This window comes from Gobius niger, assembly GCF_951799975.1.
Source record: "Gobius niger genome assembly, chromosome: 2".
In the NCBI taxonomy this organism is placed as follows: domain Eukaryota; kingdom Metazoa; phylum Chordata; class Actinopteri; order Gobiiformes; family Gobiidae; genus Gobius; species Gobius niger.
This window is the reverse complement of record NC_136853.1, coordinates 30,587,481-30,610,791: the sequence shown is the minus strand read 5'-3', so window position 1 is coordinate 30,610,791 and position 23,311 is coordinate 30,587,481. Positions and strand designations below refer to the sequence as shown.

The window sequence follows — 23,311 nt, the reverse complement described above, 5'->3', positions numbered from 1 at the left end:
ACCAATTTTTTTCATTATATCTTATCTCTCTTCATATGTTTTTGGAAACGTTTAATGAATAGATTATCACTGTAATTAAATAAAAACGAAGAAAAAAATGTAAGATAGGTTACTTCAACACCGAAAAGGTAATGTGGTTGTTTTAAATTAATAATTAGATGGGGACAATGCACAGCATCTGCATTGAAACAAAAGTAAACATGTCAGATTATAGCCACAAGGCTGATTTACACTTTTCGTAGGCTTTCAAAACAAAATCTAGCATTTGAGAGTAGATTATTATAATGGTCACGATAAAGATTGTTTTGTTGAAGTCAGGGAGAAATGCTACATGCTGATGTACAATAGAAAACTGAAGATGCCTTTTATTAATGACAGCCTGTATTATACTGTTTGCTTATTGTTTCCTTTTCACAGAGCAGTGATGGAGATGTGTTCAAATATAAGGACCATTTTCAAGGAATTAGGACCGGTCTTCAGCTGCAGGACTGTCCTGTCATCTCCTGATTCTGCTGCAGTTCGACTACCGTCCTCTCTCTGTGGTCCTCCATGAATTATAGGAGAGAAAGGTAAGGCCAAAGCCCGAGCACTGTTCACAAATGAGTGTTGCCTTGTGAACTTAAACTGTAGATAAATGTTTTCAGGTTCAAGGAACTTTATGATCAAAATGTAACGTTAAAACGTTTCTGGGAGGTTCTTATTAACATAACATTAGATGAACATTCTATTAATGTGTTTTTAACCTCTTACCACCTTAACAAGCACACTTTTTGCAGTTCAGTTTTACCCAAATCTAAAAGCTTCTGGACTCGGGCCCACAGCCTATAGGCCAGAGTAACGCCTCATTGAAAAGCTGAGACCTACCCTTTTTTCCTGCACTTATCACCTTGTTGTGATTGACTCTTTTGTGACTTTATTTGATAACTTTTTGTTGCGTTTTCATGCTTTTTTCAAGAAAGTTTTCGATTTGGGTAAAGCCAAACTGGAGAAAATGTGCTCTGTTCAGGTGTAGGTTAAAAGGTTCCAGTTACCTGAGGCGTCGTGCTGAAAGTACTTGGTTCATTACTACAATTAATATTTATTCTTTATATATTTTAAATAGAAACTGTGCCGTAGGCAGGAAGCTGCTCCATCAACAACGTGCCTCTTGAACTTAGAAGCGTTTATTGGTCTGTATCACAGAACACTTTTTGATTTGTGTCTAATGTTAATGTTATTGCAGGGGCCACTTGCTGCTGCCGGGCGGACGGTGTGAGGAAAGTGTCTGGATGGAGAATTGAGGATCTTCTCATTGTGAAGAGTTGGGTGTTCAGCAACGGACAGGTTTGTCATAAACTGATGTGTTTGATGTAGGAAACATAAATGCAGCTCTACATTACACTCTGCTCTTTTACAGGGACATGATATTTGTTGTTTCTCATACTTGTTTTGTTCTCTTTTCTCTGTAGCAGAATGTTGTCTCCTGCTTTGTGGATGCACCAGCAGCTCTGACCTGTGGTTGTAACCACCAGATTCCACTGGACGTCTGTCCACTCCACTGCTCCGCACGCTTACACAGATTACAATCACAGTGTAGTGACTGAAAGTAGCATCTCATCATATGATCATCCAGGATTTAAATACACCTGGCACAGGCTGGTTCCTATTTCACATTTCATTTTCATTCACCTCTTTTATAATTGACTATAAAGTGAATTATTACAATTTACTTGAATAAAAAAGGTGTGAAAGGGATGTGAGCCACAAAGTAATTTGCTTCTTTTATTGTGCCTTGGCCCTGCCATGCAGGAGGCTTTTTTTTTTTGTGGCGATGGTCAGCAGTGGTGCACAGGGGTTTGGACAGGCTGCAGTGGAGTCTGGGTAAACGGCTCCAGCTCAAGGTGCTTAGCAGGACCTGGAGACCAGCTCCTCATACATATATCTGAGACTTCAGACAGGCCGTCTGAATCTGCAGATGTTTCCGAAGACAAATAACATGAGCAGAACTGACACATTTACGCCTGTTCCTCTGCAATAACTGTATTATCTTCAATGGATCAATAAAATGTATTTTTGATCAAATGCGGTTTCATTATACCTTGAAATGTGACTAAATGTTGTTCAGTTAATTATTTTATGAACAATGTTTGAGTAATATCTTTGTTTACAATCATTACAAAGGGTTTTGTTCCATTAACGTCAGTGTGAACAGTTTTCTCTGAGTTTGCTCTGAATTTGAGATTACATTGACATTACTTCATGAAACAAATGGCATCACCTTTTTTTTCTTTTTTAATTCGTCCTTGTTGTGCCCATGTGAATATTGCTGTGTTAATATTGCACAGACTTAATTTTGATGGTGATATTGTCGATCTCCTGCCATGGCTTAAGCTTCCACAGGCTGAGAGGGCACCAGCATCAGCGGGAGGACAAAGCCCAGAACCAAACTACACATTTAGTGCAAAGCACATTTGCAATAATGAGGCTATTGTACGGTTTGTTCTTCTATTAGAAATAGCTTAACTTGATTGTTTGAAGTCTCTAAAAATATAGTAGAAAATACAAAATTAACATGTTCATATATATATACTACATATATATATATATATATATATATACTATATATATATATATGTAGTATATATATATGTAGTATATATATATATATACTATATATATATGTAGTGTATATATATATATATATATATATATATATATATATATGCATATGCATATACCGCAAAATATGTTTTTTCTCCTCTTGCCGTTCTCCCGAGGAGTTAAACGCACGCAGGTGAAAGTGACAGCTGCCCCGAGTACACGAGCACTGTTCCAATACGTCTAACTGTTATGCGTTCTCCCGTTCTCCCCAAGTCCATACTTCTCGTGTGCTCAGCAAGTACATACTTGCCGAGCACACGAGAACGTACTTGTGTTCTTGAGTATTGAGAAACGGCCATAATTTAAAAAGGGTTGAATATAGGTATATTTCAATAGTTTAATCAATGTTGAATCCATGTTTAAAAAACGTTTGAATTTCGACATCTATTCAACTCCTAATCAATGTTATTTGCATGACATTGATTCCATGTCAGAAAAGATCAAAAATCAACGTTGTTTTCAACATCTATTCAATCACAGGGCATAACACTATTTCAATGTTGAAACAATGTCCTTTTGCTATCTGGGTACCTATGGTTTTTGTTTTTCACTACTGATTGAACTGTATCTATGGTTACTTATCCATATTGGATCCTGAAGCATCATTCCTTTGCTGTGTCTTGGCCTGGACTCCCTTGTAAAAGAGGTTTTTAATCTCATTGGACTTTCCCCCAAAAAATCATAGGAGCCAATAGGATGGAAAGCGCAAAGCTACCACCCATACAGCCTCTGGGTCACTGAAAGGTTAAATTATGTCAACGTCAACTTATTCTTTTACCTAAAAAGTTGCACAGTACACCTTTAAGGCAACACAAATTCTGATGTGCAGTCTTTTTTTAAACCGTGAAGCGCATATTCTATAACCATTCCCTTCAGGCCACTGTGACAAATACCACGGACTGGATACTTCTGATCCGGTCTGACCAACAGACTCACCATCTGAAAGCAGCTCTGCTTGTCCAATCAGCAAAACTATCATCATATTCCACATTTCAGTAGCACTAGACAGTGATGTAACTCACTGAGGAGTGAGGACAAAGGCGAGATCATCCTGCACTGACTCAGATTAAGGTCAGTTTCATAAGGAAGTTATATTAGCCTTAAAGGAACAGGCCACCGTTTTTCCACACTGAGATATGTTCTTACCTGAGCTTAGACGAGTTGATGCGTACCTGTCTAGTCGTTGTGCGTGCGCTCAGTCACGCAAAACAGCCAAAGATGTTGTTAGCATTTGGCCTCTCCCAGCATATTCCTACAGCTCCAAAAGGGTTGGCGCACAAAGACCAGACAGGTATGTATCAACTCGTCTAAGCTCAGGAAAGAACATCTCAGTATGAAAAAACGGTGGCCTGTTCCTTTAACCTGACAGAACTAGGGTATAAGTTTCTAAACTTATACTACTGTATTACTGTGATTGCATCACAATCTTTTCAAGAGAGCACAGTGTCACCATGTCCATAGCTGTTTCACCTATAGTCCTACATTTTCATTAATTTGCATAGTTGATGTGTTCTGTTGTGCATGTGCACATGCTGTCAATAATAAGTAGGCTTACCACACTGCTAAAAGAGCTATTCTACTCTTCTGACTCTCTCTCTCTCCATCTCTCGCTCTCTCCCCTTTTCCCTCTCTCTCCCTATCTCTCTCTCGCTCTCTTTCCCTCTTTCTTCTGACTCTCTCTCTCTCTTTCTTTCTCTCTCTCTCTCTCTCTCTCTCTCTCTCTCTCTCTCTCTTTCCCTCTTTCTTCTGACTCTCTCTCTCTCTCTCTCTCTCTCTCTCTCCCCTCTCGCTCTCTCTCCCCCCTCTCTCTCTATCTCTCTCTCTTCCCCCCCTCGCTCTCTCTTCGGACTCTTTCCCTCCCTCCCTCTCTCTTTCTCTTTCTCTCTCTCCCAGGAAGTCGCTTCAGGTCTTTGCTGTATTAGGAAAACAAACCATCAACTATTAGGTTACGCTTGAACCAATAATCGTGACGCACATTTCGCCAGTGTTTTTAGGAGGTGATGAATGCAGTGGTAAAGTGGTGACTGAAGTGGTGAAATCGAGCAATTGTCTTCAACGCAGTGCCAAAGTACACGAGAGTCACCCACATGATTATTGCAGTAAGTTAGATTTCTGTCTAAGCTTAAAGTAAGTGGAGAATGACAGTATATGACTAGCCTATATGTGTTGTTATCTGGCCAACCACTTAGCAACCCAACTTCAGATCAAAATTCGATCTAGTTCTTAGGAAAAGAGAACTGACGTTATTTGATAATGTGCCCAAACCCCTTAATGAATAACTTTGTGCGAGTAGGAGGCAAATGCTGCCCCAGCTGTTTCCTGTTGAAAATGTCAGTGTAATGTAGATAAATGTGAGGGATTTTCTCTCTAAATCCGTCTCCTGTTCGCTAAATCTCACTCCAAAACGAGCGTGCGCAATGGAACATAGACGGAATATTGAGATGTGACATTGCCTGCATCTCATTCTCTTTCTCCCCCTTTTAATGACTTGAAACAAGTTCACCTCGTTGGGCTTTGTCTTGTGGAGACCCGAAGTGATGTCTAGCGCTCTGTCCTGTCATTGGCATTTATGTGATTTCTTGAAGGTAACTTAATCTGATTTCCTATGAAATTATACTGTATGTTATCACATGATTCCTTTAGGTGGTTTGGTCTTTGCACAGAGCGTCATTTGTTAATGAATGAATTGATTTTCTGCAACAAATGGAGAGGGGGGGAAGAGACATATAATGCTGCCGCCTTTGATTCATTTACGCGCGTTTTTTACCTTTCTTATCAGCCCTTGTTTTCCCTGACAATTAGGTGCAAATAGCCTATATTCTTAGTGTTGCCTGCATGACTTTTGGACTTTATCTCTCCTTTGCAAGAGCGTGTTGGCTCTGCAATAACTGTCTTTTCCCCATTGATATTTTGACATGAATCGCACAGAACTCCGAGCGCAGTGAGTAATGGCTTTTCATCCTCTCACTGTCCTGCGCCCGGGAGTCTTTTTAACCATCACTCCCGTGCGAAACTCTACCAGCCTATGTCTAAATACTATTGAAGTATTTATTCACTTCATATGAAACGAGGGTGACTTGATGGGTAACTAAAAAGAAAGTTATTTTATTGCGTATTTTTAACTCTCTTCTCTGATGAACAGTTTTATAACCTATTATTTTATTTTTTAGCTGATAAAAACATGGAATGGACAGCTTAGTTTAGGCTTCTTTTAGCTACTTTTTTTTTTTTTTTTATCCCACTACGCATCGGTCCACAGAAATAAGTCCGGAGAGTTTGGGGCACAGTGAAGCCTAATGCTTATCGAGCCTTGCTTTTGTGACTCAAACAACAGCAATTGGCGGAGGCATTGCGTAAATTTGAGAACAAAATGGCTTATTTCCCTGCCAATGTCACTTTACATGAACGTCACTTTATTCAAGCCTTCTCCTGTGTCTCTTTGTGATCGCGTGCTAAGCTTTGCTCGTGTCTCCCCGCGCGCAGGGTGTGATGTGCCGCATCCTCTGCTGTCATGTCCTCTCAGTATTGCTGTGCATCCTCACCCTGACTCCGGCGGCCACAGGGGTGGGGCCAGAGACGCTGTGTGGGGCGGAGCTGGTCGACACGCTGCAGTTTGTATGTGGAGATAGAGGCTTTTATTTCAGTAAGTGCACCTTTTTAATTATTAATAAAGGTTGGCTGTAGGTCCTTGCAGTCCCAGAGCTCTCCATCGCTTTCATGAATAAAACACCGCATAATCTTGACTCTCCCTCATTCTTAGATCTGAACAAACTGGGACCTATTTGTAGAAGACGAATTATAAGGAGACATTTTATTTGTGGTGTAAAGTGAACTGCAGTGTGCTTTGAAAACAATTCATCAGTTTGGGCATTCCTTCAAATGGGTGAAAATTAACATGCACAAATCACATTCATTCTGGAGATATGGGCATCTGCACAAAGCAACACGCACACACCACACACACACTGCCCATGTCCCTCTACAGGAGATTATGGGATTACAGGATGATGTCTCTTCCTGCTAGTTTCACATCTGACCCACAGCTGTAGGCTTTACATTTTTAAGGATATTGTAAAAGCAGTAATTTCCCTTTTACTTTAGTCTTTTGACACTTTAGTGGACGCCTGCTAAGCAGAACAAAGAAGCATCTCAGGAAGAACACAGCATGTCATCCATCGCATGTTGCCAAGAAGTGAAAGGGGGAAAAGGATTTGAGGGCACCTCTTAAGGCAGAATCTGAAAACAATAAATCATCTGTAGTTATTTTTCTGGTGTTATACTGTTTATATTGTTCCTGGATCTTTAGGGTAATTCATTTGTTATGTTTTTTCAGTCAGGACAGTGTGTGTTAGAGGTCATGGGAGCATATATGTAATATATGATATAGAACCTTACAAGCCCATCGCTGCTTTCTATCAGTGATTTCAATCAATGATTTTACATGTCAAATGAAATGCACTTTCATCACATTCAGTTTCAACAAAAACAGACAAATTTATCAGCTATTATTATATTTTTTAGCCGTGCAAGCGACTCGAATATACTGGAATATACTGTAAGTGTGTTTCATGTTGAAGTGGGATGTACGGGATTCGCGGCAACATCCATGACTGACAAAAAGATTGGGGTAAAAGCGTCATCATTCCAACATGCCATCAAGTCCTTTTTGCAGCTGCGGAAAAAAGCAGCAATTGGCTATGGATTCAAGCAAAAGTTAAAACCTAGGCTGTTAGAAGCTGAGGGGAGTGTACCTGGGACACTGGGCATCACTGTTGAGTCCTCTGAAAATGTCTTGGGCTCATCAATGAAACATTAAGGAAGGAGGTTACCCACCTGATGACGCCAGTGAGGCATCTTCTCATCAGAACACCTTGTTCTGGGCCATGACCGAGACGAGGGACTCAAATTAGGGATTGAAATACCAAGTCCTTGTAGCGCTACTAGTTCTACTCATTCGCTTTTATCACAGATCTTTTTGTTAATAATAAAGTCAATATTCACAAGGTGTATTTAATCAGAATCATATTTGTTCATCTGCCAGGTTAAATATAGTGAGATCTTGGCACTAGGGGCCAAAAGCTTTCAACACATACTATAAATTATCAATTAAAAAGTACAAAAAGCTTTAAGTAATAGTTTTTATTATCCTCTGACAGGTAAACCAGCAGGATATGGCCCAAATGCTCGTCGGTCACGTGGGATTGTGGACGAATGCTGTTTCCAGAGCTGCGAGCTGCGGCGCCTAGAGATGTACTGTGCTCCCTCTAAGGCCAGCAAGCCCCCTCGTTCTTCACGCTCCCAGCGCCACACAGACATGCCGAGGCCTGCCAAGGTTAGTACAGCAAAGCAAGTGGACAAGAGATCAGAGCGTAGGACAGCACAGCAACCAGAAAAGCCAAAAAGCAAGAAGGTGAGCATTTCCAGAACAGAAGCACTCCTACAAAGGTATAAAGTCTACAAGTACTGTGTAAAACATGAATTATCATACTGAAAAGCACAGAGGCAGTGCTTCAGTTTTAGGAGACTAATATCTGGTCTTCATACAGATGAGAGACAGGCCTCTTCCTTTGCATCACACTTGTTTCTATGCTTTTTTTGCTTGTAGATATATGTATTTTTAAAGGTGCATTATGGAACTTTTTTAATGGCTGTATGCGTGGTTAGCATGGCCCCTTTACTTTCCATCCTGGCGGCCAGTTGGACGCTCCAGGATAAATTGTTTCAAGGATTTCTGATGGTTTTCACTGCTGATGGAACCATTTCCATGCATTCCATCTAGAAAACCAAACCTACTAGAAACCCTTGAAACAATTGATCCTGAAGAGTCCTTGATGCCACCGAGATGCAAAGTAAAGGGGCCATGCTAACCACCCATACAGCCGCTGGGTCATGGAAAGGTCCAATATGCACTCATATAAAGGTTATGTTTCATGTAAAAAAAAAAAAAGTTCTATAATGCACCATTAATGTTTTAATTACTTTGTGGGAAAATTGTGCTATTTAATTTCCTATTCCTATTTGTCTCCTTTACACAGAGATCTGCAAACAGCCACAGTCATTCACCTTTTAAGGTACAGGAGGCTAAACTGTCAGTATTAAACAATGTGGTCATCATAATGCTTATGAATGAATCATAATTGACTTTTCAGTGTTTATGCTTTTAATATATTATCTCCACTCTCTTTCAGGAAGTGCATCAGAGAAATTCAAGTCGAGGCAGCGCTGGCAGCAGAATTTACAGAATATGAGAAGGAAGTGGATGGACAAAACCCATCAGGAGAAGAGAGAGTTGCCTTAACTAGTTTCCTTGTAAAATGGTCTATTGGAAACCAAGCAGGTATTCAAAGTTAAAGTGTTGTAGGTGGCTTATAAAGATCGTAAATACTGCACCTTTCCATAGTGGGACGTTAAGGACTAAAGACACAAAGAGCTTTTATACCTCCATGTGAGAACTGTGGTGCCTCACGGTACATTTCAACTGCAATCACACAGCTATGAACAAGTTTAAGACCAAGTGGCACCAACCTCTTTGAAAGTAGATATGTATATTTAGGGGAGGCACTTTATCAAGACCAACAAATAAGTCCATCCAAGTATTCCTCAAGCGCGTGTTTTTCCCAATCCAGTGGTTCTCAAACATTTCACACCAAGTATCACCTAAGAAAATGTCTTCCTCTGTGTATCACCAAACCTGGACTTTGTCTAGGGCTAAGTCAGGTCTGACATAAACCCAAAAATGGACACAAAAAATGGGCTAAACTTAAGGTTCTTTCTGTTTACAATTAGTGTTTTAGTTGCAATAACACATTCACTGTATGGTGCTTTTTCTTCTAGATTTTGCAGAATATAACAAGCTTTGTGGCCACTCTTATTTTTTTTTTCTTTGGGGTGGGGGGATTATCTAAATATGTTTTCTTTACTAATGAAGCCGGTTGCATAAGGCAAATAATATTGGTGTGAAATCTTTGAGTAGATGCAGTATGACTCAGAGGCCAAATTAAGAAAATAAGGTGTGGAAAATAGCTTTATTACTGGAATCAAATAGTTGCTCAATATTTGTGGAAATGCTCATTTGTTACTGTGTCATAGCGGGCCATTACTAAACCATTGAATAGATGAAAATAACCTTGACCTTAATTTCCTGTGTTTTAAAGACTGTATTTGTATTTAAACTGTAAAACCAAAGACCATGTGTGATGAATTGTCATCAAATTACTAAATAAGAAATTATGCAATACCTCTTTGTTGGCCCTGTAAAACTTGTGTAACAAGTGACGCAATACTCGGTCAGTTTAAGTTATGATTTTTTTTATTATTATTGCTGACATTTCTGTCTGTCACATCTAATTATTGATTAAGCTCAACCGAATACGATTGCCTTTTATATAAAATAGTACTGACGAATTTGTTCACAGTTCCTGCTGAATAAATCACTTTTAACTGGAGACATTTGATCGATGCGTATTTCATCTTTTAATCTGATTTACCATGATTTAATAAAAGAAGTGTATAGTTTCTCTGTGTGTGGTTTTTAGCTGAGACGATGCAGTGAGAAAGTTGTAACTAGTTTCTGTAGGGAGTGTATTGAATATCAAAGTGTTTTCACAGAGTTAAACAATTGTGCCAAAACCAACAGAGATCAATTGGAACAGAGCAGTTACAGGTTTAGCTCGAAAGAAGATGATCAAAAAGTGACACACGAGAATCACAAACACCACTGCTCTGATGAAGACTCTGATACCAGTCATTTAAATAAACAGGTTGTTTTCAAAAGTGAGGCCGTAGTCCTGGAAAGTATTTACTCGCTAAATCAAAGCTCAAGTGCCTTTATTTGGCTGTTGTTACAGCCCAGTTAATCACCTATAGTCCAACACTGAGAGGCTTTTTTGTGTGTGCCTTAAAATGCCCCCTGGGAAGTGGGCAAACTTTCCAAATTACCGTGTACACCACAAGTAAAAACTAAGTTACTGGATGCTCCGGATTCCTTGATTAACCTAAAATATGCACAATAGACTAAATCCTATTCACTCTTGAATGGTCCTCCAGATGATCCAGAGCTTCAAGATCTGGAGAACCTCAAGTCAGTCACCCAAAATCACAATAGATGGATAGAACAAAAGAAGATGGATGAATGGAGAAAAACACTTTGGTAATCAAGGTGTAAATAAAAATGTGCATTTAGAATATTCTGTTGCATATGACCATGAGCATATGGTGCAATTAAGTACGAGCTCAAATGTAAAATATATCTAACAAATAATTCATATGGAAAAAATCTATTTGTCAATAAACATTTTCTGGAGTTTGATTATGTAAGTACTGACTTCACTTTGGGATATAAGAAAACATGAGATCAGATTGTTCATTTTCATAGAAACCATCTGTGTGGCAAAAAAACTACATCTGTATGCAACATACAGTAAGTATAAATCACTCACGAAACGTGTTTATAATTATAATTCATTTAGTAATACTATATACCTTTATTTTTTCATAAAATGTAGAAAATGGACTGTGAATACAATCCTTTTGACCTCACACAGATAAGTCTGGACATGTGTGCATTGCACATGCAATATGCGCCAGCACATTCACTACCAGTCAAACGTTTGGGGTCAATTAAAATGTCCTTATTTTTTAAAGAAAAGCACTGACTTTTTAATTGAGGACAACATTACATTGATCAGAAATACAGTCTAGACATTGTTAATGTCATGAATGCCTATTCTAGCTGGAAGCGAAATACCTACGTAGGTGAGCAGAGGTGCATTTCAAGCAACCATCGCTCCAGTGTTCTAATGGCACATTGTGTTAGCTAATCGTGTTAAAGGGTAATGGCTGATTAGAAAACCCTTGTGCAATTATGCTAGCACTGCTGAAAACTGTTGTGCTGATTAGAGAAGCTAAAGAACTAGCCTGGTGACCCCAAACCTTTGACCGGTAGTGTACCTGCTGCAATGTCTTCTGCTGTGTTACTTATTTGAAAAATAATGAAACCCCAGGAAAATCCTCTCAGCTGGTTTCAACAGCTCCTGTCCTGCCTCATGTCTTGAACTATGGCTTCTATAAGTTAATAAGGTAGCCAAGGCTGTGATTCTTCCTAATCTGTTTTTATTATTGCTGAGAGCTTACTGTGACCCTTTTAGAAATATCAATGAACCCAATTAGGACATTTTCATGTGCACCAGAGGGAGATCCATTTCAGAAATTTCCCACATAAATCCGCTGATGAAGTCCATTGTACACACTCTGCAGCATCTTTTATAAATATAGCGAGACACCTCTGACCTTTTGTACCACTCTCACTGGTGGTGCCACCTGATTTGATCAGATTACATGAACCCCTTTCTTACTACTGACGTTTGTTGTGCACTTTTCATATATAAATTTCAAAACGTAACCAGTTGCCTCCATATATAGGACGCAAGACAACCATCACTAGTTGTCCGTCGAGTAGATTTAACAGGCTACATCATATTAGAGAAATTGCCATAATGTCAGTATTTTACGTCTTTTTTACTCTGGTTCTTTTCTCTGTGCTAAACAATCGATGGGTGGCCATGGCTTTGCCAGGCAGCAAATTCGAAGATGGCACAAATGAACAAGATGGCATGGGTTTAATGCTGAATGAGAAGATAATTTCAGAGCCAACCTTTGGATTTTTAATGAGCAGGAGCAAAGGCCTCGGCAACCACATTAGGGATGACAAGGGAACTCCACGAATCAATTCACTTTTGGTAAGTAGAATGTTTATGACGGGAGTTCAGACTCCGAAAATAAAGGATATTTGCTGTGTATAGCCATAATAGCTAAAGACACAACCACAAGCACTCAAATTTGGGATTATTGATAAGCATTTGAAATGTTTCCATAGAGCACTCTATGCAATCTCAATCTATTCATCCACAGCCATAGAATAAATGATTAGATTAGCTACATGTGCTCATTGCAGGTAAAAAGTTAATAAAAAGAGGCAGAATTTCAACACTGCTCTAACATTCTTTTAGTCGGTGGGCCAAGTAAGTGGAAGGAAAAAGTAAGTACACCGTTTGAAATTCTGAGAAAACCCTTTCAAATAATTGATAGAGAGATCTGCCTTTTTGACTTTTCTTCAGAGAATGTTATACACAAAACACATTGAATGAACAGCGTTTAGACTACCTTTGCTCTTTGTGTCTGCGTGTGTAAGTTCCAGTGTCTTCAATTGAGGAAAAACTGTAAAACAGCTGTCTCTCGAGTGTGTTGTTAACAACTTGGTCATCTCCGCAGAAATTGGAACAGGCTTGTGTTGATGGAGAACACGCAGCCTGTTGAATGAACCAAACACATTGGAGACCGAAATGGGCCACAGTGAAGCAGTAAAAACAGATTTGCTCCATTTGGGGACTTGTGGCTTAGTTCGACCCATTGTCAAAGCTTCACCAGAATAACAATATTTTACAGTTGTGGGAACCTGCGAGTAGTAATTGTGCAGAATGTAAATATGATTGATTGTTTTCTAGGATATGCGCCCGACAGGACAAGACACCACTGGACCATCTTTTTCACGTGCCATTGCCCTGCTGGCAGATCGGAAATCGGGCCAATTTCCTGAATCTATAATCAAAATAGATCGCAGAGATACAGACCTTGACAGTAAGTATAGAGCACAATTATTTTAATGCACTTGATATGAGGTACTGTATTGATTGTCTTCTTTTTGCAGTGCTACGATGCATGATCGGAAGAGTTTACCGACCCTGCTGGGAAGTATAAGTGTTGTTCAAAACTACATGTAACAAGCAAAACCAAATTACATGACTGTAGTCACCAATAATAAAACAAAGAAAACAAAAATAAATGTTTATTTAAAAAAAAGTAGTGGTTTTGGCTGGAGTGATTTTACAAGTCAATTCATAAAAATAAAAACATTTCACGGGAACCCATAGACTTCAACTAACCGTTCTTGTTCAATTAAATGTGTAAACGGCCATGGTAAACATGACTAAAGTCTGAAAAAGTTTGTCAGCTTGCTCTGCCCGACAATCAGCTTCTTATTTGAAGTCTTGCTGATTGCTTTAACAGGATTTTTCACAGTAGTCACAGGCTTCTTCTTTGGAGGATCATTTTCTGACCCTCCAGGCTGGTCGGTCTCCACCCGCTTCCTCTTGTTAGCCTTGATTTGAACATCCATGCCAGTATTCTTTCTGTTGCCTAGCCTGGCAATGTTTTTGGCATTTTTAGTCCTTGGCCCATGAGCAGCCAGTTTTTCCAAGCTACTGACCTCTGAACTTGAGCATTCACAGTTGTCAAAGACTGAAACAGGGCAAAGGCAACAGTGTCAAGAGTATGGAGGAGAAAAGAGAAAAAACAAAAAAAGAACAATTGTGACGAGGCTGCTGACGTTGGCTGTTCATTGAGGTAGGCTGTATAAGACTGAAACTGAACATGTGTCATGAAAACCTAAATTCCCACAAAACAAAAGACAGACGGAAAACGGCAAAAGTGTGTGTTTTCTTTAGTATACTACAGATGTGGGGCTGAGAAGCTTTGATAGAATGGGAATTCAATTAGCAGTTAATGCAAGTACCAGTCCCAGCGCTGGGGCTGGAGACAGGTCGAGGCTAAAGCTGAGAAGCTGCACCTGGGCCTCAACCAGCCGTGTGACGTCAGTAGAAACTCAAATCCAAACCATTAGGGGTTACTACAACAGTTGAAGAGAATTCTGCTCTATTCACACGGTGGGCTACAAAACTGAATATGTACCTGCATCCTCACTAGAAGGCTCGTCTTCCACAGGCGTCCATTTGGGTTTGGGAGCTGGGTGAATACATGTTGGCACCTGGCTAGTGCTGGGGAACTGAAGAACACGGCTCAGCGGCAGCTCATCGTCCGTGTAGGTGGAGGCAAATTGAGATCTAATAACTTTGTCTTTAACCTGAAAAAGACTCAAATTGGGGGACTTCAAATTGATGTAGCAAGTATCAAATATATTGTATTCTTTTATTCTTAAGGAAGGCTACGCCCTCTTACTGGTTTAAAGCAGAACTAAGTCACTTAAGTCCCTAGAGGCCATAAGCACCACTGCTGGTGTTGTAGCATGATGTGTTTTTTTTTAACCGATTCATTGTTAAAAAAAAAAGACAAAGGGAGAGAGGGATATTGTACATTGTTCCACAAACCAATTACGCAATGGAGATTATTTTTTTCACTCAAACTTTCTGTAAATACTGCTTAAGTGGCACTAGCCAACAGTTTTATCCATTAGCCTGTTGGCTTCTTCTTCGTGAATCCATTTGTGTGTATTGGGTCTCCGGGTCTGAGCAGGGAAAGCTGCAAGTGTGGTTTTCTGGCCAGAGACACCCCTCAAAAGACCCCTCAATCATCACATTAACACTTGTATTACCCCAGAGGGACAACAAAAATGATGTATTAAAAAGGTTAAGTTATTTAGTTCTGCTTTAAAATGACAATAAAATGACAAAAATGCAAGCTCTACCAGAATAAAGTTGTAAATTTGCAAGACTCAAGTAATTTATGAGAAAAAAAAGAAAATGAAGTAAAAATAAAGTGATAATTTTATAAAAATCAAATCATCTTTATTTCCTTTCAAGCATGTGGAGAAGAGCAACCCCAATGTCCTGCATTGGGCCCTACTGTGATGTAGGGGAGATGTGTTTCTCAACAATCTACACACAAACACTCAATCCCTGCTACATCACTAAACAATGTTATGGGTTCCACAGTCAAACTGCATTGATTTACTCTCCTGTAAAATTGACTTTCAGTGGACTTTTGCACTTGAGTCACATTTCGAAATGTGCGTGCATTCCACGTTAAGTCCATCGCATTTTATTTTTATTTCCTAGTTTCTCTATTTTATGTTTTTAGAGTTGCCCATGACTGACAACAGTTTCCCCTGGGATGTAACAGGAGCATGTGACTGCCATTTGAATATGTCAAGACTCAAAATTTGTTCAGAATTATGTAACAAAATCTTAAAGCACACTACCTGTGAGTAAAGTTTAATTTGTAGGTGTTAAAATGCGATGTCTGCCAGTCTATTTTGTGCTGATGTAAGAGCATGATGAAAGTATTGGTGAAGTAATTCAATAGACAACGGGAAACAATACTTTTTCCAAGTTTGCCTTTCCAGTCGCGTTAAGCAACTGATATGGCATCTTCAAAGTGAAATTGATGCAGAAAGCTTCCGCTCACAGAGTTCAGGAAACGGTGAGCTGCCCAGGGACTATTACAGCGCACTCAAACAGGAAGGCAGCCAGATTGTGGGGAGCTAAAATGACATCTGCTAAAGCGCTCGGGAAGGAACCTTTTTGTGAACTAGGTGTTGTATACATGTTTAAAGTAATGTTTGTGTTCGTACACTATGGTGCCTGTTTAAGTTTTGTGTTTAGAAATCGCAGCAACAGAATATTTGTCATTCAAGGATACTATTAGATCATGGAAGATTCAAATTTATGTACAATACAATATGCACTGTGAACCACAGATTTTGAATGAACAGATTAAATCTCCAGGATGAATTTCTCCCAGAAAGAAGACACTTAATTATTCACTTGATGCTATAATCCTATTCTGTAATATTTCATATTTACATAATGTAAATATTCATATTTTTGCTTAAGAATTGTTGCCAGGTTGGCCTTTGACAGTAAACAACATGGCTGCCTCCATAGGCATCCGACTGAAGCCGTTTGGCAAGATACCACTAAATCCTGTTTTATATCCAGCCATTTTTTTACTACTTTTTTGTCACGCTGCAGCTTTGCTCCCTGGAGGACCAAAGGGACGAGCCAGCACTCGAAATAAAGAGCGGAATGTGGCAAACGCGGTGCAAAAAGTAGTAACTATCTCATTTAGTTCCCAAGTTATTGTCAATTGAAACACACAACCTGAGAATCAATTAAGGTTGTTTTTTTTTTAAATCGATATCAGCCTATTCAAAGAAAAAAACATCAATTCAAATCCATGAATTAAATCCACCCCAGTCCAAACTCTCCCAACTTTCCAAACGCATTTCGAACATCACAGTTCTTCACAGGGATGATTTCATGGGCATGTTTCTATACTTCCAGGGTCACTGTAATACTACTAATGAAAACTAGCTTGCAAGCTCACAATCGATCAAAATAATTTTGTATTAAAGGAATAGGCCACCGTTTTTACATACCAAGATATGTTCTTACCTAACCTTAGTCGAGTTAATATATCCCCGTCTGGTCTTTGTCCGTGCGCTCTGTAACGCAAACGGAGCACATACGCAGCCTCTCCCACATGTCATATAGCTCCAAAAAAGCTCACGATAGAAGCTACCAAGCTCTTCCACGTGTTCCCTATTTAAATAAAGTTACGTTAAGTGTTTTCATGTGAAGTACATTTACACAGAAATGTAACATGTCGATTTTATAAGCAGATAAAAAGGGGTACTATATTGTGAGGCGTAATGATACGAGGAGCACACCGTCCGCGTTGTAACTCCTAAAGACTTCCCCCCCGCTCACTTCCGTCAATAGAAGCTGCGTGACTTGTAGAGAGCTAGCAGAGAACAGTTGAAGAAGCGTTGATAACTTGTGAACAATGCCTTTTACGTGCATCGTGCCGGGCTGTGATAACAAGCAGAAAGTATATAGTGTAGTAATGTTTCACAGATTTCCAACTCACCCCGGACGACGACACAGGACCTCTACCATGAGGTAGGAATGCGCAAGCACTTTCCCAAAATATTTTCTTTCTGCTTGTTGTAAAAGGCTCTCTACAAGTCACGCAGCTTCTATTGACGGAAGTGAGCGGGGGGAGTCTTTAGGAGTTACTACGCGGACGTTGTGCTCCTGTATCATTACGCCTCACAATGTAGTACCCCTTTTTATCTGCTTATAAAATCGACATGTTACATTTCTGTGTAAATATACTTCCCTATTTAAATAAAGTTACGTGAAGTGTTTTCATGCGAACACGTGGAAGAGCTTGGTAGCTTCTATCGTGAGCTTTTTTGGAGCTATATGACATGTGGGAGAGGCTGCGTATGTGCTCCGTTTGCGTGACAGAGCGCACGGACAAAGACCAGACGGGGATATATTAACTCGACTAAGGTTAGGTAAGAACATATCTTGGTATGTAAAAACGGTGGCCTATTCCTTTAATACTTGGACACTCAGGTGAAGAGAGAGACAGAGCTGTCAACCGATCACCTGATGTGGGGAGTTAGCCTGGCGTGACCGGAATGATACCCCTCTGTATTCTTTTATACAGGTGTACAGCAGTGAGTGTCGGGAATGGCAAAGGATCCCCTTATGGAGGATAGCAAAGTTATTCTGAGCTGATACAACAAATGTATAACAGGTCTGGAGAAGGCCATAGAAAATATTACGCAGCTCACAACCCACAGTTTCAGAACAGGATTGTATGCAATGGTTTAAACATACATTATTAAAATAAAAGGAAGCCCATACCTTAGGTTTAAGCAGTTCTAACCGGCTTTGGACTCTGCCCGTCAAGGGAAGGGGAGAGCACCCAGAGGACACATCAGGCGATCTAAAACACAATGATGAGACAGAAGTTTAGTTTAAGGATGTCCCGATCCGATATTCATTATCGATGTTGATACAGTAGAGTATCGAATTGAATTTAATGACTGGATTGGGTCCCATTCCCCAAAAGACGATGAGTCTGCCGTCCTTAATCTGCAGCAGCTCCAGCTTGCAGGTTTACCATGGCGTTTACCAGAACCGCAGTTGCAGTGCTATTGCTAAGCTTCTACTGCCAACACACGCAGATAGAAGTCTCAGTGAAGACACTCGGCAGCCGCTAAAAACATTCATGGCAGGGAAAAGCACCTTTTTTCTTGTCATTAGGTTTTTATAGGAGGAGTCAGAAACTCAGGCAGAATCCTATCCAACAGTGGTGATAAGAGTGCTCTTATAGGTGCGCACCTGAATGGCCTTTAGAGACAGAAAGAACTGAAACTCTAGTATCTGCCACTTTGTTGTCGTTTTGTGAAGAGGCTTAAAATGCAGCAATTATAAAACGTTTTTTGTTTTAATGGAAAATGCCCATTTTAGCTTTTTAAGACACTTAATTAAGACACTTAATTACTCAATGTTACCTTCCAATTTAAAATTCAAAGCTAAATCCAAAAGTTCTTGCATGTTTATAGAGAGGCCTGTAATAGACACCAATTGGTGAAACTACTGGAATATGTGGTCGGTAGGTGCCCTTTCCCTCGACCAAATATTCAAAGTATCATTTCATTAGACACCATTACATAAATGTTTGCAAAAATATGCACTCAACTCTATTTAGAGTTAGACTTCACAGCATCACTCCATTTTGTCAAGCAATTGTGTACTTTACTGGAGAAAGATTAGACGGCATGAATATTGCCCATGTGGGCCTTCAGCTGTCTACGATAAAGGGACAAAAAGTACTCACTAATACAGACAGGTGAACAATATTTGAGAGAATATATTCTATATTGTGTATATAGGAAAAGGGTTTATGTCTTTGAGTTCACCCCATGAAAGAAAAGAGTCAAGAGCCAAAACAAAAGTGTTGCATTTACATTTTTCCTTGTGTAGGTACCACAGTTTGGTTTGCCAGGAAATAATTGTCAAAAGGTATTTACTTCTGACAAATCAAAACATTATGTTTTGGGTACCTGTACACAATACGAACAATTCACATATGTTTAAGTGTTTGTTTAATTTTACAATTTAATGTGCTCAATTAACATTTTTCTAATAATAAAACCTAAAAGGCTTGCATCAACAGAGCTGACGGTCAGAATACACAACAGAAAAGAGTCAACCATTATTTAAGCACTTATCCCCAATCAAGTCCAAATTAGTACAAGAGCGGCCTTCGTCAGTTAAAGCTCAGAGACTGAATCATAGCGATTCTGGTACGGCAGGTCCATAAACTTTACCTGTGTCTATGGAGCTTAAGTTATTGACTGTAGAACCCTAAGAGGGCATGCTACATGAACTGCTATTAAATGACCCACCTATATAGCGTAAGCACACAGATGCCTTCTTCACCATTGAGTATTGGCTGGTCCTCTGACAGCAGGTCGGCTTTGTTTTGGCAAGGAGGAATAAGGGCTTCTTCATCCAACAATGCCATAATAAGCTTCACAGAGTCCCGGCCGCCTATTGCAGTAGCATGATTGATGGCATATGCTCTTGGCTAGTACACACCACAGAAATTCAGGTAAATACACAAAAAATAAGCAGCAGCAAGATGATGATGACCATAGTTACCCGGGCAGGACTTATTCCCGTCATGTTTTCATCAGTGGTTCTTTTGTGATTATGGTACAATTGACATATCCTTTCCTTCAGCTCTTCTGCAGTTTTATCGGCTGCTATGACCACAGGATCTCCACTTATACGTCCCTTGACAAGAAGGGCTCGGATGGCAGTTACAAGCCTGGTGCAACACACACTAGAAAGAAAATGGTTGATTTCATATTAGTTTTGGAACAATGGCAAACAAAAAATAAAAAAAAAATTCAGTTGTCTCAGTTAGGATCAATATGGGGAAGACTGCAGACTTGACAGTGGCCATAAGACCATCATTGATACGTAGGATGAGTAAGGCACAAAGGTTCATAGCTAAGCAGGTTGGATGTTCACAGAGTGCTGTGTCCAAGCACATCAATAGAAAGTCTAGTACAAGGGCAAAATGTGGCAGGAGAAGATACACCAGCAGAAGAGCTGCCCGTTGCCTTCAGCGGATTATCCAGAAAGAGTGGAATGAAGCGGGAGTCACAGCTTCAAAAACCACCACATTCAGACGCACCCAGGAGATGGACTTCAACTGTTGGGTTCCTCGGGTCACAACGCTTCTGAGCCTGAGCCAACGTAGGAAGCGTCATGATTTGGGGTGCAATGTCCAGTGCAGGTGTTGGTAAACTCTACTTTCTTAATTTGGGCTTCCAGCTCACATTTATGTAAAAATTAACAAATACTTGAAATGGTTAAAGTTGTGGGCCCTGAATCTATAATCTATGGAAGTTTAACCTTTTGAATGGAATTATGTAAATACACTTTTCCAAGGTATTCTAATTTTTTGGAAAGGGTCTGTATGTATAATTGTATTTGGAGGAGAACATTATCACTACATGCTCACGGTCTGACTGATGTCAGCAGGGCACTGATTTGGAGCATCTCCCTTAGAAAGTTGCTCATTTGTTTGCATAGAGCCTACAGAGGAGCACAGCCCATAGAACTGATCAGATCTACAGGAATAAATTATTTGTCTAAGTGTGTTTAGCAAAAGAAGTTGGTGACAAGTGTTATAAGAAAAACACACCATCCAGTAAGAGAGACTTTGCACAAGACATGCAGGTGGAAGTTAATATGCTGATTTAGGTGCAATTTTCTACATACTTTACATTTTGTGTCTTTCAATAAAGATGATTACCTTGGATTCGGGATCTCGCCTAGGATTTCTTCCAAGTTGTCTATAAATTGAACATAGTCAGACAGGCCTTTAACATGTTTCCTTAATGGATTGGATTCTGCCGGGGCATAGCCCTTGCCTCCAAGTTGGATAGCTCTCACAAAGGACGTAACAGCCTAAACAAACAAACACAACAAGTTACCCAAATGTGTCACAGTAGTTCAGTTTCATTCTTTGAGATAAGAGTTGATTTTGTATTTTAAAAAATAAGCACCATTTTTCATCTTTTGTGAATTCACAAGTATTTGAAATAAGTCCCCATCATTGTTCTTGTGGCACCAAAGATTCTCCAAATCTCCAGACATTACCAGTTAAATAATGTGAAATTGACTAGAATATGACCAAATGTGGCCGACTTGGTACAAAGGTTTATGAAGGTGAAAGACAAAGGTAAGCTCAAATGAAAATAATTGTTACAAAAGGCGTCTGACACTTGGTCCATACCTGTATAGGACTCATTTAAAAAAATCTATGTATCAGCAATTGTGGTGCTGGCGCTACACTATTTTGTCGAGGGTTTCATCTCTTTTCACCGGTTCTTGCCATTACCTGGCATCAAGTTTTTTATGACTTGCTGTTTACTTACCAAAAATAGAGACGTATTGCCCTCACGTGCAGCATGTTTAATGCCCGTGAAAGCATTTCGTCCAAGATCGCGTTTTGGGACATCCAGTGTAAGCGCCACAGCCATGTCATTCTTGGAATTCACAAGTAAACTCAGATAAGAGCAAAAAACCCGACGCACAGCATTTTTGACCTGTTGGTAAGAGTTCTGTCATGATTTTTAATTGCATCTAATTGACATAATATTCGCAATGCCTTTTCACATACAATGCATATTGGATGTATAGTCAAAACATTTATTTAAAACAAATACCGATTCTGAAACAGGGAAATTTTCTTTGTGGCTGCATCCTATACCTGCGAGCTGCACCTCCTTGGTGTACTGGATGGTGTAGATGGGGCAGATGTTTCCTCAGCATGTGTTACTTTTGTGCTTCCTGATAAAAACTCTAACAAATGTGTCTTGAAAAGAAAAATAAATCATTATTAAATATGGCACAACTAGACATGTCAACAAATGAGTCATGACCATTCTACTCACAGCATTCAGTGAAACTTGTGGGTCAAAATCTACTCTCAGTTCTTTGCACATTGAGTAAATATCCAACAGGTCCACAGTGTTTGAGCGCTTCAGGAAGGAATTATATTCTTCTACAATGAGATTGAAGCTTTCCAAAGGCACAGATGAGGTTGAGAAGTTAAGTTTTTCTAAAATTAAGTGTTTCCAGGCCAACAGGATATCACTCAAGGTCATCATGGAATCTCCAGATTGCTGGATACAACAAGGGATTAATTAGTAGGTCAGTAGATTAATTGCCTAAGTCAAACTTTTTAATGTAAATCAAGAAAATCAGATGAGGCTGACTTTAACACAAGCTAAATGCTGGTAATTGTTCATTTGGATAAGTAGGTAACATTTAGTACTGCCTCACCCAACTATCCTAAACTACTGTAGTTGAAGTAGAAGTTTGTCTAAATTTCTTTTGTTACTCGTCCAGACAGAAAATAATTAACTTAGCCTACCACCTTAAAGGAACAGGCCACCGTTTTTTCATAATGAGATATGTTCTTACCTGAGCTTAGACGAGTTGATGCGCGCCTGTCTGGTCTTTGTGCGTGCCCTCAGTCACGCAAAACAACTAAAGATGTTGTAAGCATTTGGCCTCTTCCAATGTATTCCTAAACGGGGGTGAAGTTGGAAGCGGCCAAGCTCTTCCACGGGCACACACAAAGACCAGACAGGTACGTGTCAACGCGGGTAAGATTAAGAACATATCTCTCTATGGAAAAATGGAGGCCTGTTCCTTTAACTCAGAAGTGAATATATAAGTAGTGCGAATTCAAATCATATAAACATGTAACCTTTGCAAATAAATCTATTTTCATGGGAGAACCTCGTTCAGTATTGTTTGGAAGCGGCCGAGTGGGTTGGATTACCCTTTTGGTTACTTCTGCCATTGCTAGCTGGAGCACCATAAGCATGCCATCAGCCCCATGGATGGTTGTCCTCTCAGACTGCATGACTCTGTGACATTCCCGTCTGAAAGTCTTCACCATCTGTCCGAAAAGTCCTTCCGGAGATTGCATTGTGCGCTAAACTGCAATGACACAAAGCAAACAATATTTGCACTATCCAACAACACGACTC

General features: G+C 39.7%; 2 protein-coding genes across 3 annotated transcripts; one reads left to right on the top strand and one right to left on the bottom strand.

The window, feature by feature from the left end:
- The first annotated feature begins 5,076 nt into the window (after positions 1 to 5,076).
- Positions 5,077 to 9,234, top strand: igf1 (insulin-like growth factor 1). Of its 2 annotated transcripts, none has more exons than XM_079552339.1 (5): positions 5,077 to 5,225; positions 6,124 to 6,283; positions 7,797 to 7,972; positions 8,676 to 8,711; positions 8,829 to 9,234. In XM_079552339.1, the coding sequence occupies exons 1-5, from the start codon at positions 5,178 to 5,180 to the stop codon at positions 8,886 to 8,888; spliced, it is 480 nt and encodes a 159-aa protein (XP_079408465.1). In that variant the 5' UTR covers positions 5,077 to 5,177; the 3' UTR covers positions 8,889 to 9,234. The 2 variants fall into 2 exon arrangements, with proteins under 2 accessions (XP_079408465.1, XP_079408464.1); XM_079552338.1 differs by having other exon boundaries at positions 7,797 to 8,050.
- A 4,301-nt stretch (positions 9,235 to 13,535) lies between these two features.
- On the bottom strand, positions 13,536 to 23,251 carry parpbp (PARP1 binding protein). The gene is made up of 10 exons (XM_079552064.1): positions 23,101 to 23,251; positions 22,205 to 22,435; positions 22,021 to 22,125; positions 21,686 to 21,856; positions 21,061 to 21,215; positions 19,896 to 20,079; positions 19,640 to 19,821; positions 18,090 to 18,171; positions 14,386 to 14,557; positions 13,536 to 13,935 (listed from the first exon to the last, which is right to left on the bottom strand). Exons 1-10 carry the CDS (start codon positions 23,248 to 23,250, stop codon positions 13,625 to 13,627), a joined length of 1,743 nt encoding a protein of 580 aa, XP_079408190.1. The 5' UTR covers position 23,251; the 3' UTR covers positions 13,536 to 13,624.
- Positions 23,252 to 23,311: the final 60 nt, after the last annotated feature.

Bases quoted from the DNA above. Each gene is read 5' to 3' on its own strand.
- igf1 (XM_079552338.1), top strand. From the start codon at position 5,178: ATGTCTAGCGCTCTGTCCTGTCATTGGCATTTATGTGATTTCTTGAAG. The intron at 8,051-8,675 runs GTGAGCATTTCC...TCCTTTACACAG, and splicing joins AAAAGCCAAAAAGCAAGAAG to AGATCTGCAAACAGCCACAG. The intron at 8,712-8,828 runs GTACAGGAGGCT...ACTCTCTTTCAG, and splicing joins ACAGTCATTCACCTTTTAAG to GAAGTGCATCAGAGAAATTC.
- parpbp (XM_079552064.1), bottom strand. From the start codon at position 23,250: ATGCAATCTCCGGAAGGACTTTTCGGACAGATGGTGAAGACTTTCAGA. The intron at 20,080-21,060 runs GTAATCATCTTT...TTTTCTTTCTAG, and splicing joins GGCGAGATCCCGAATCCAAG to TGTGTGTTGCACCAGGCTTG. The intron at 19,822-19,895 runs GTAACTATGGTC...GGTGTGTACTAG, and splicing joins CGGGAATAAGTCCTGCCCGG to CCAAGAGCATATGCCATCAA.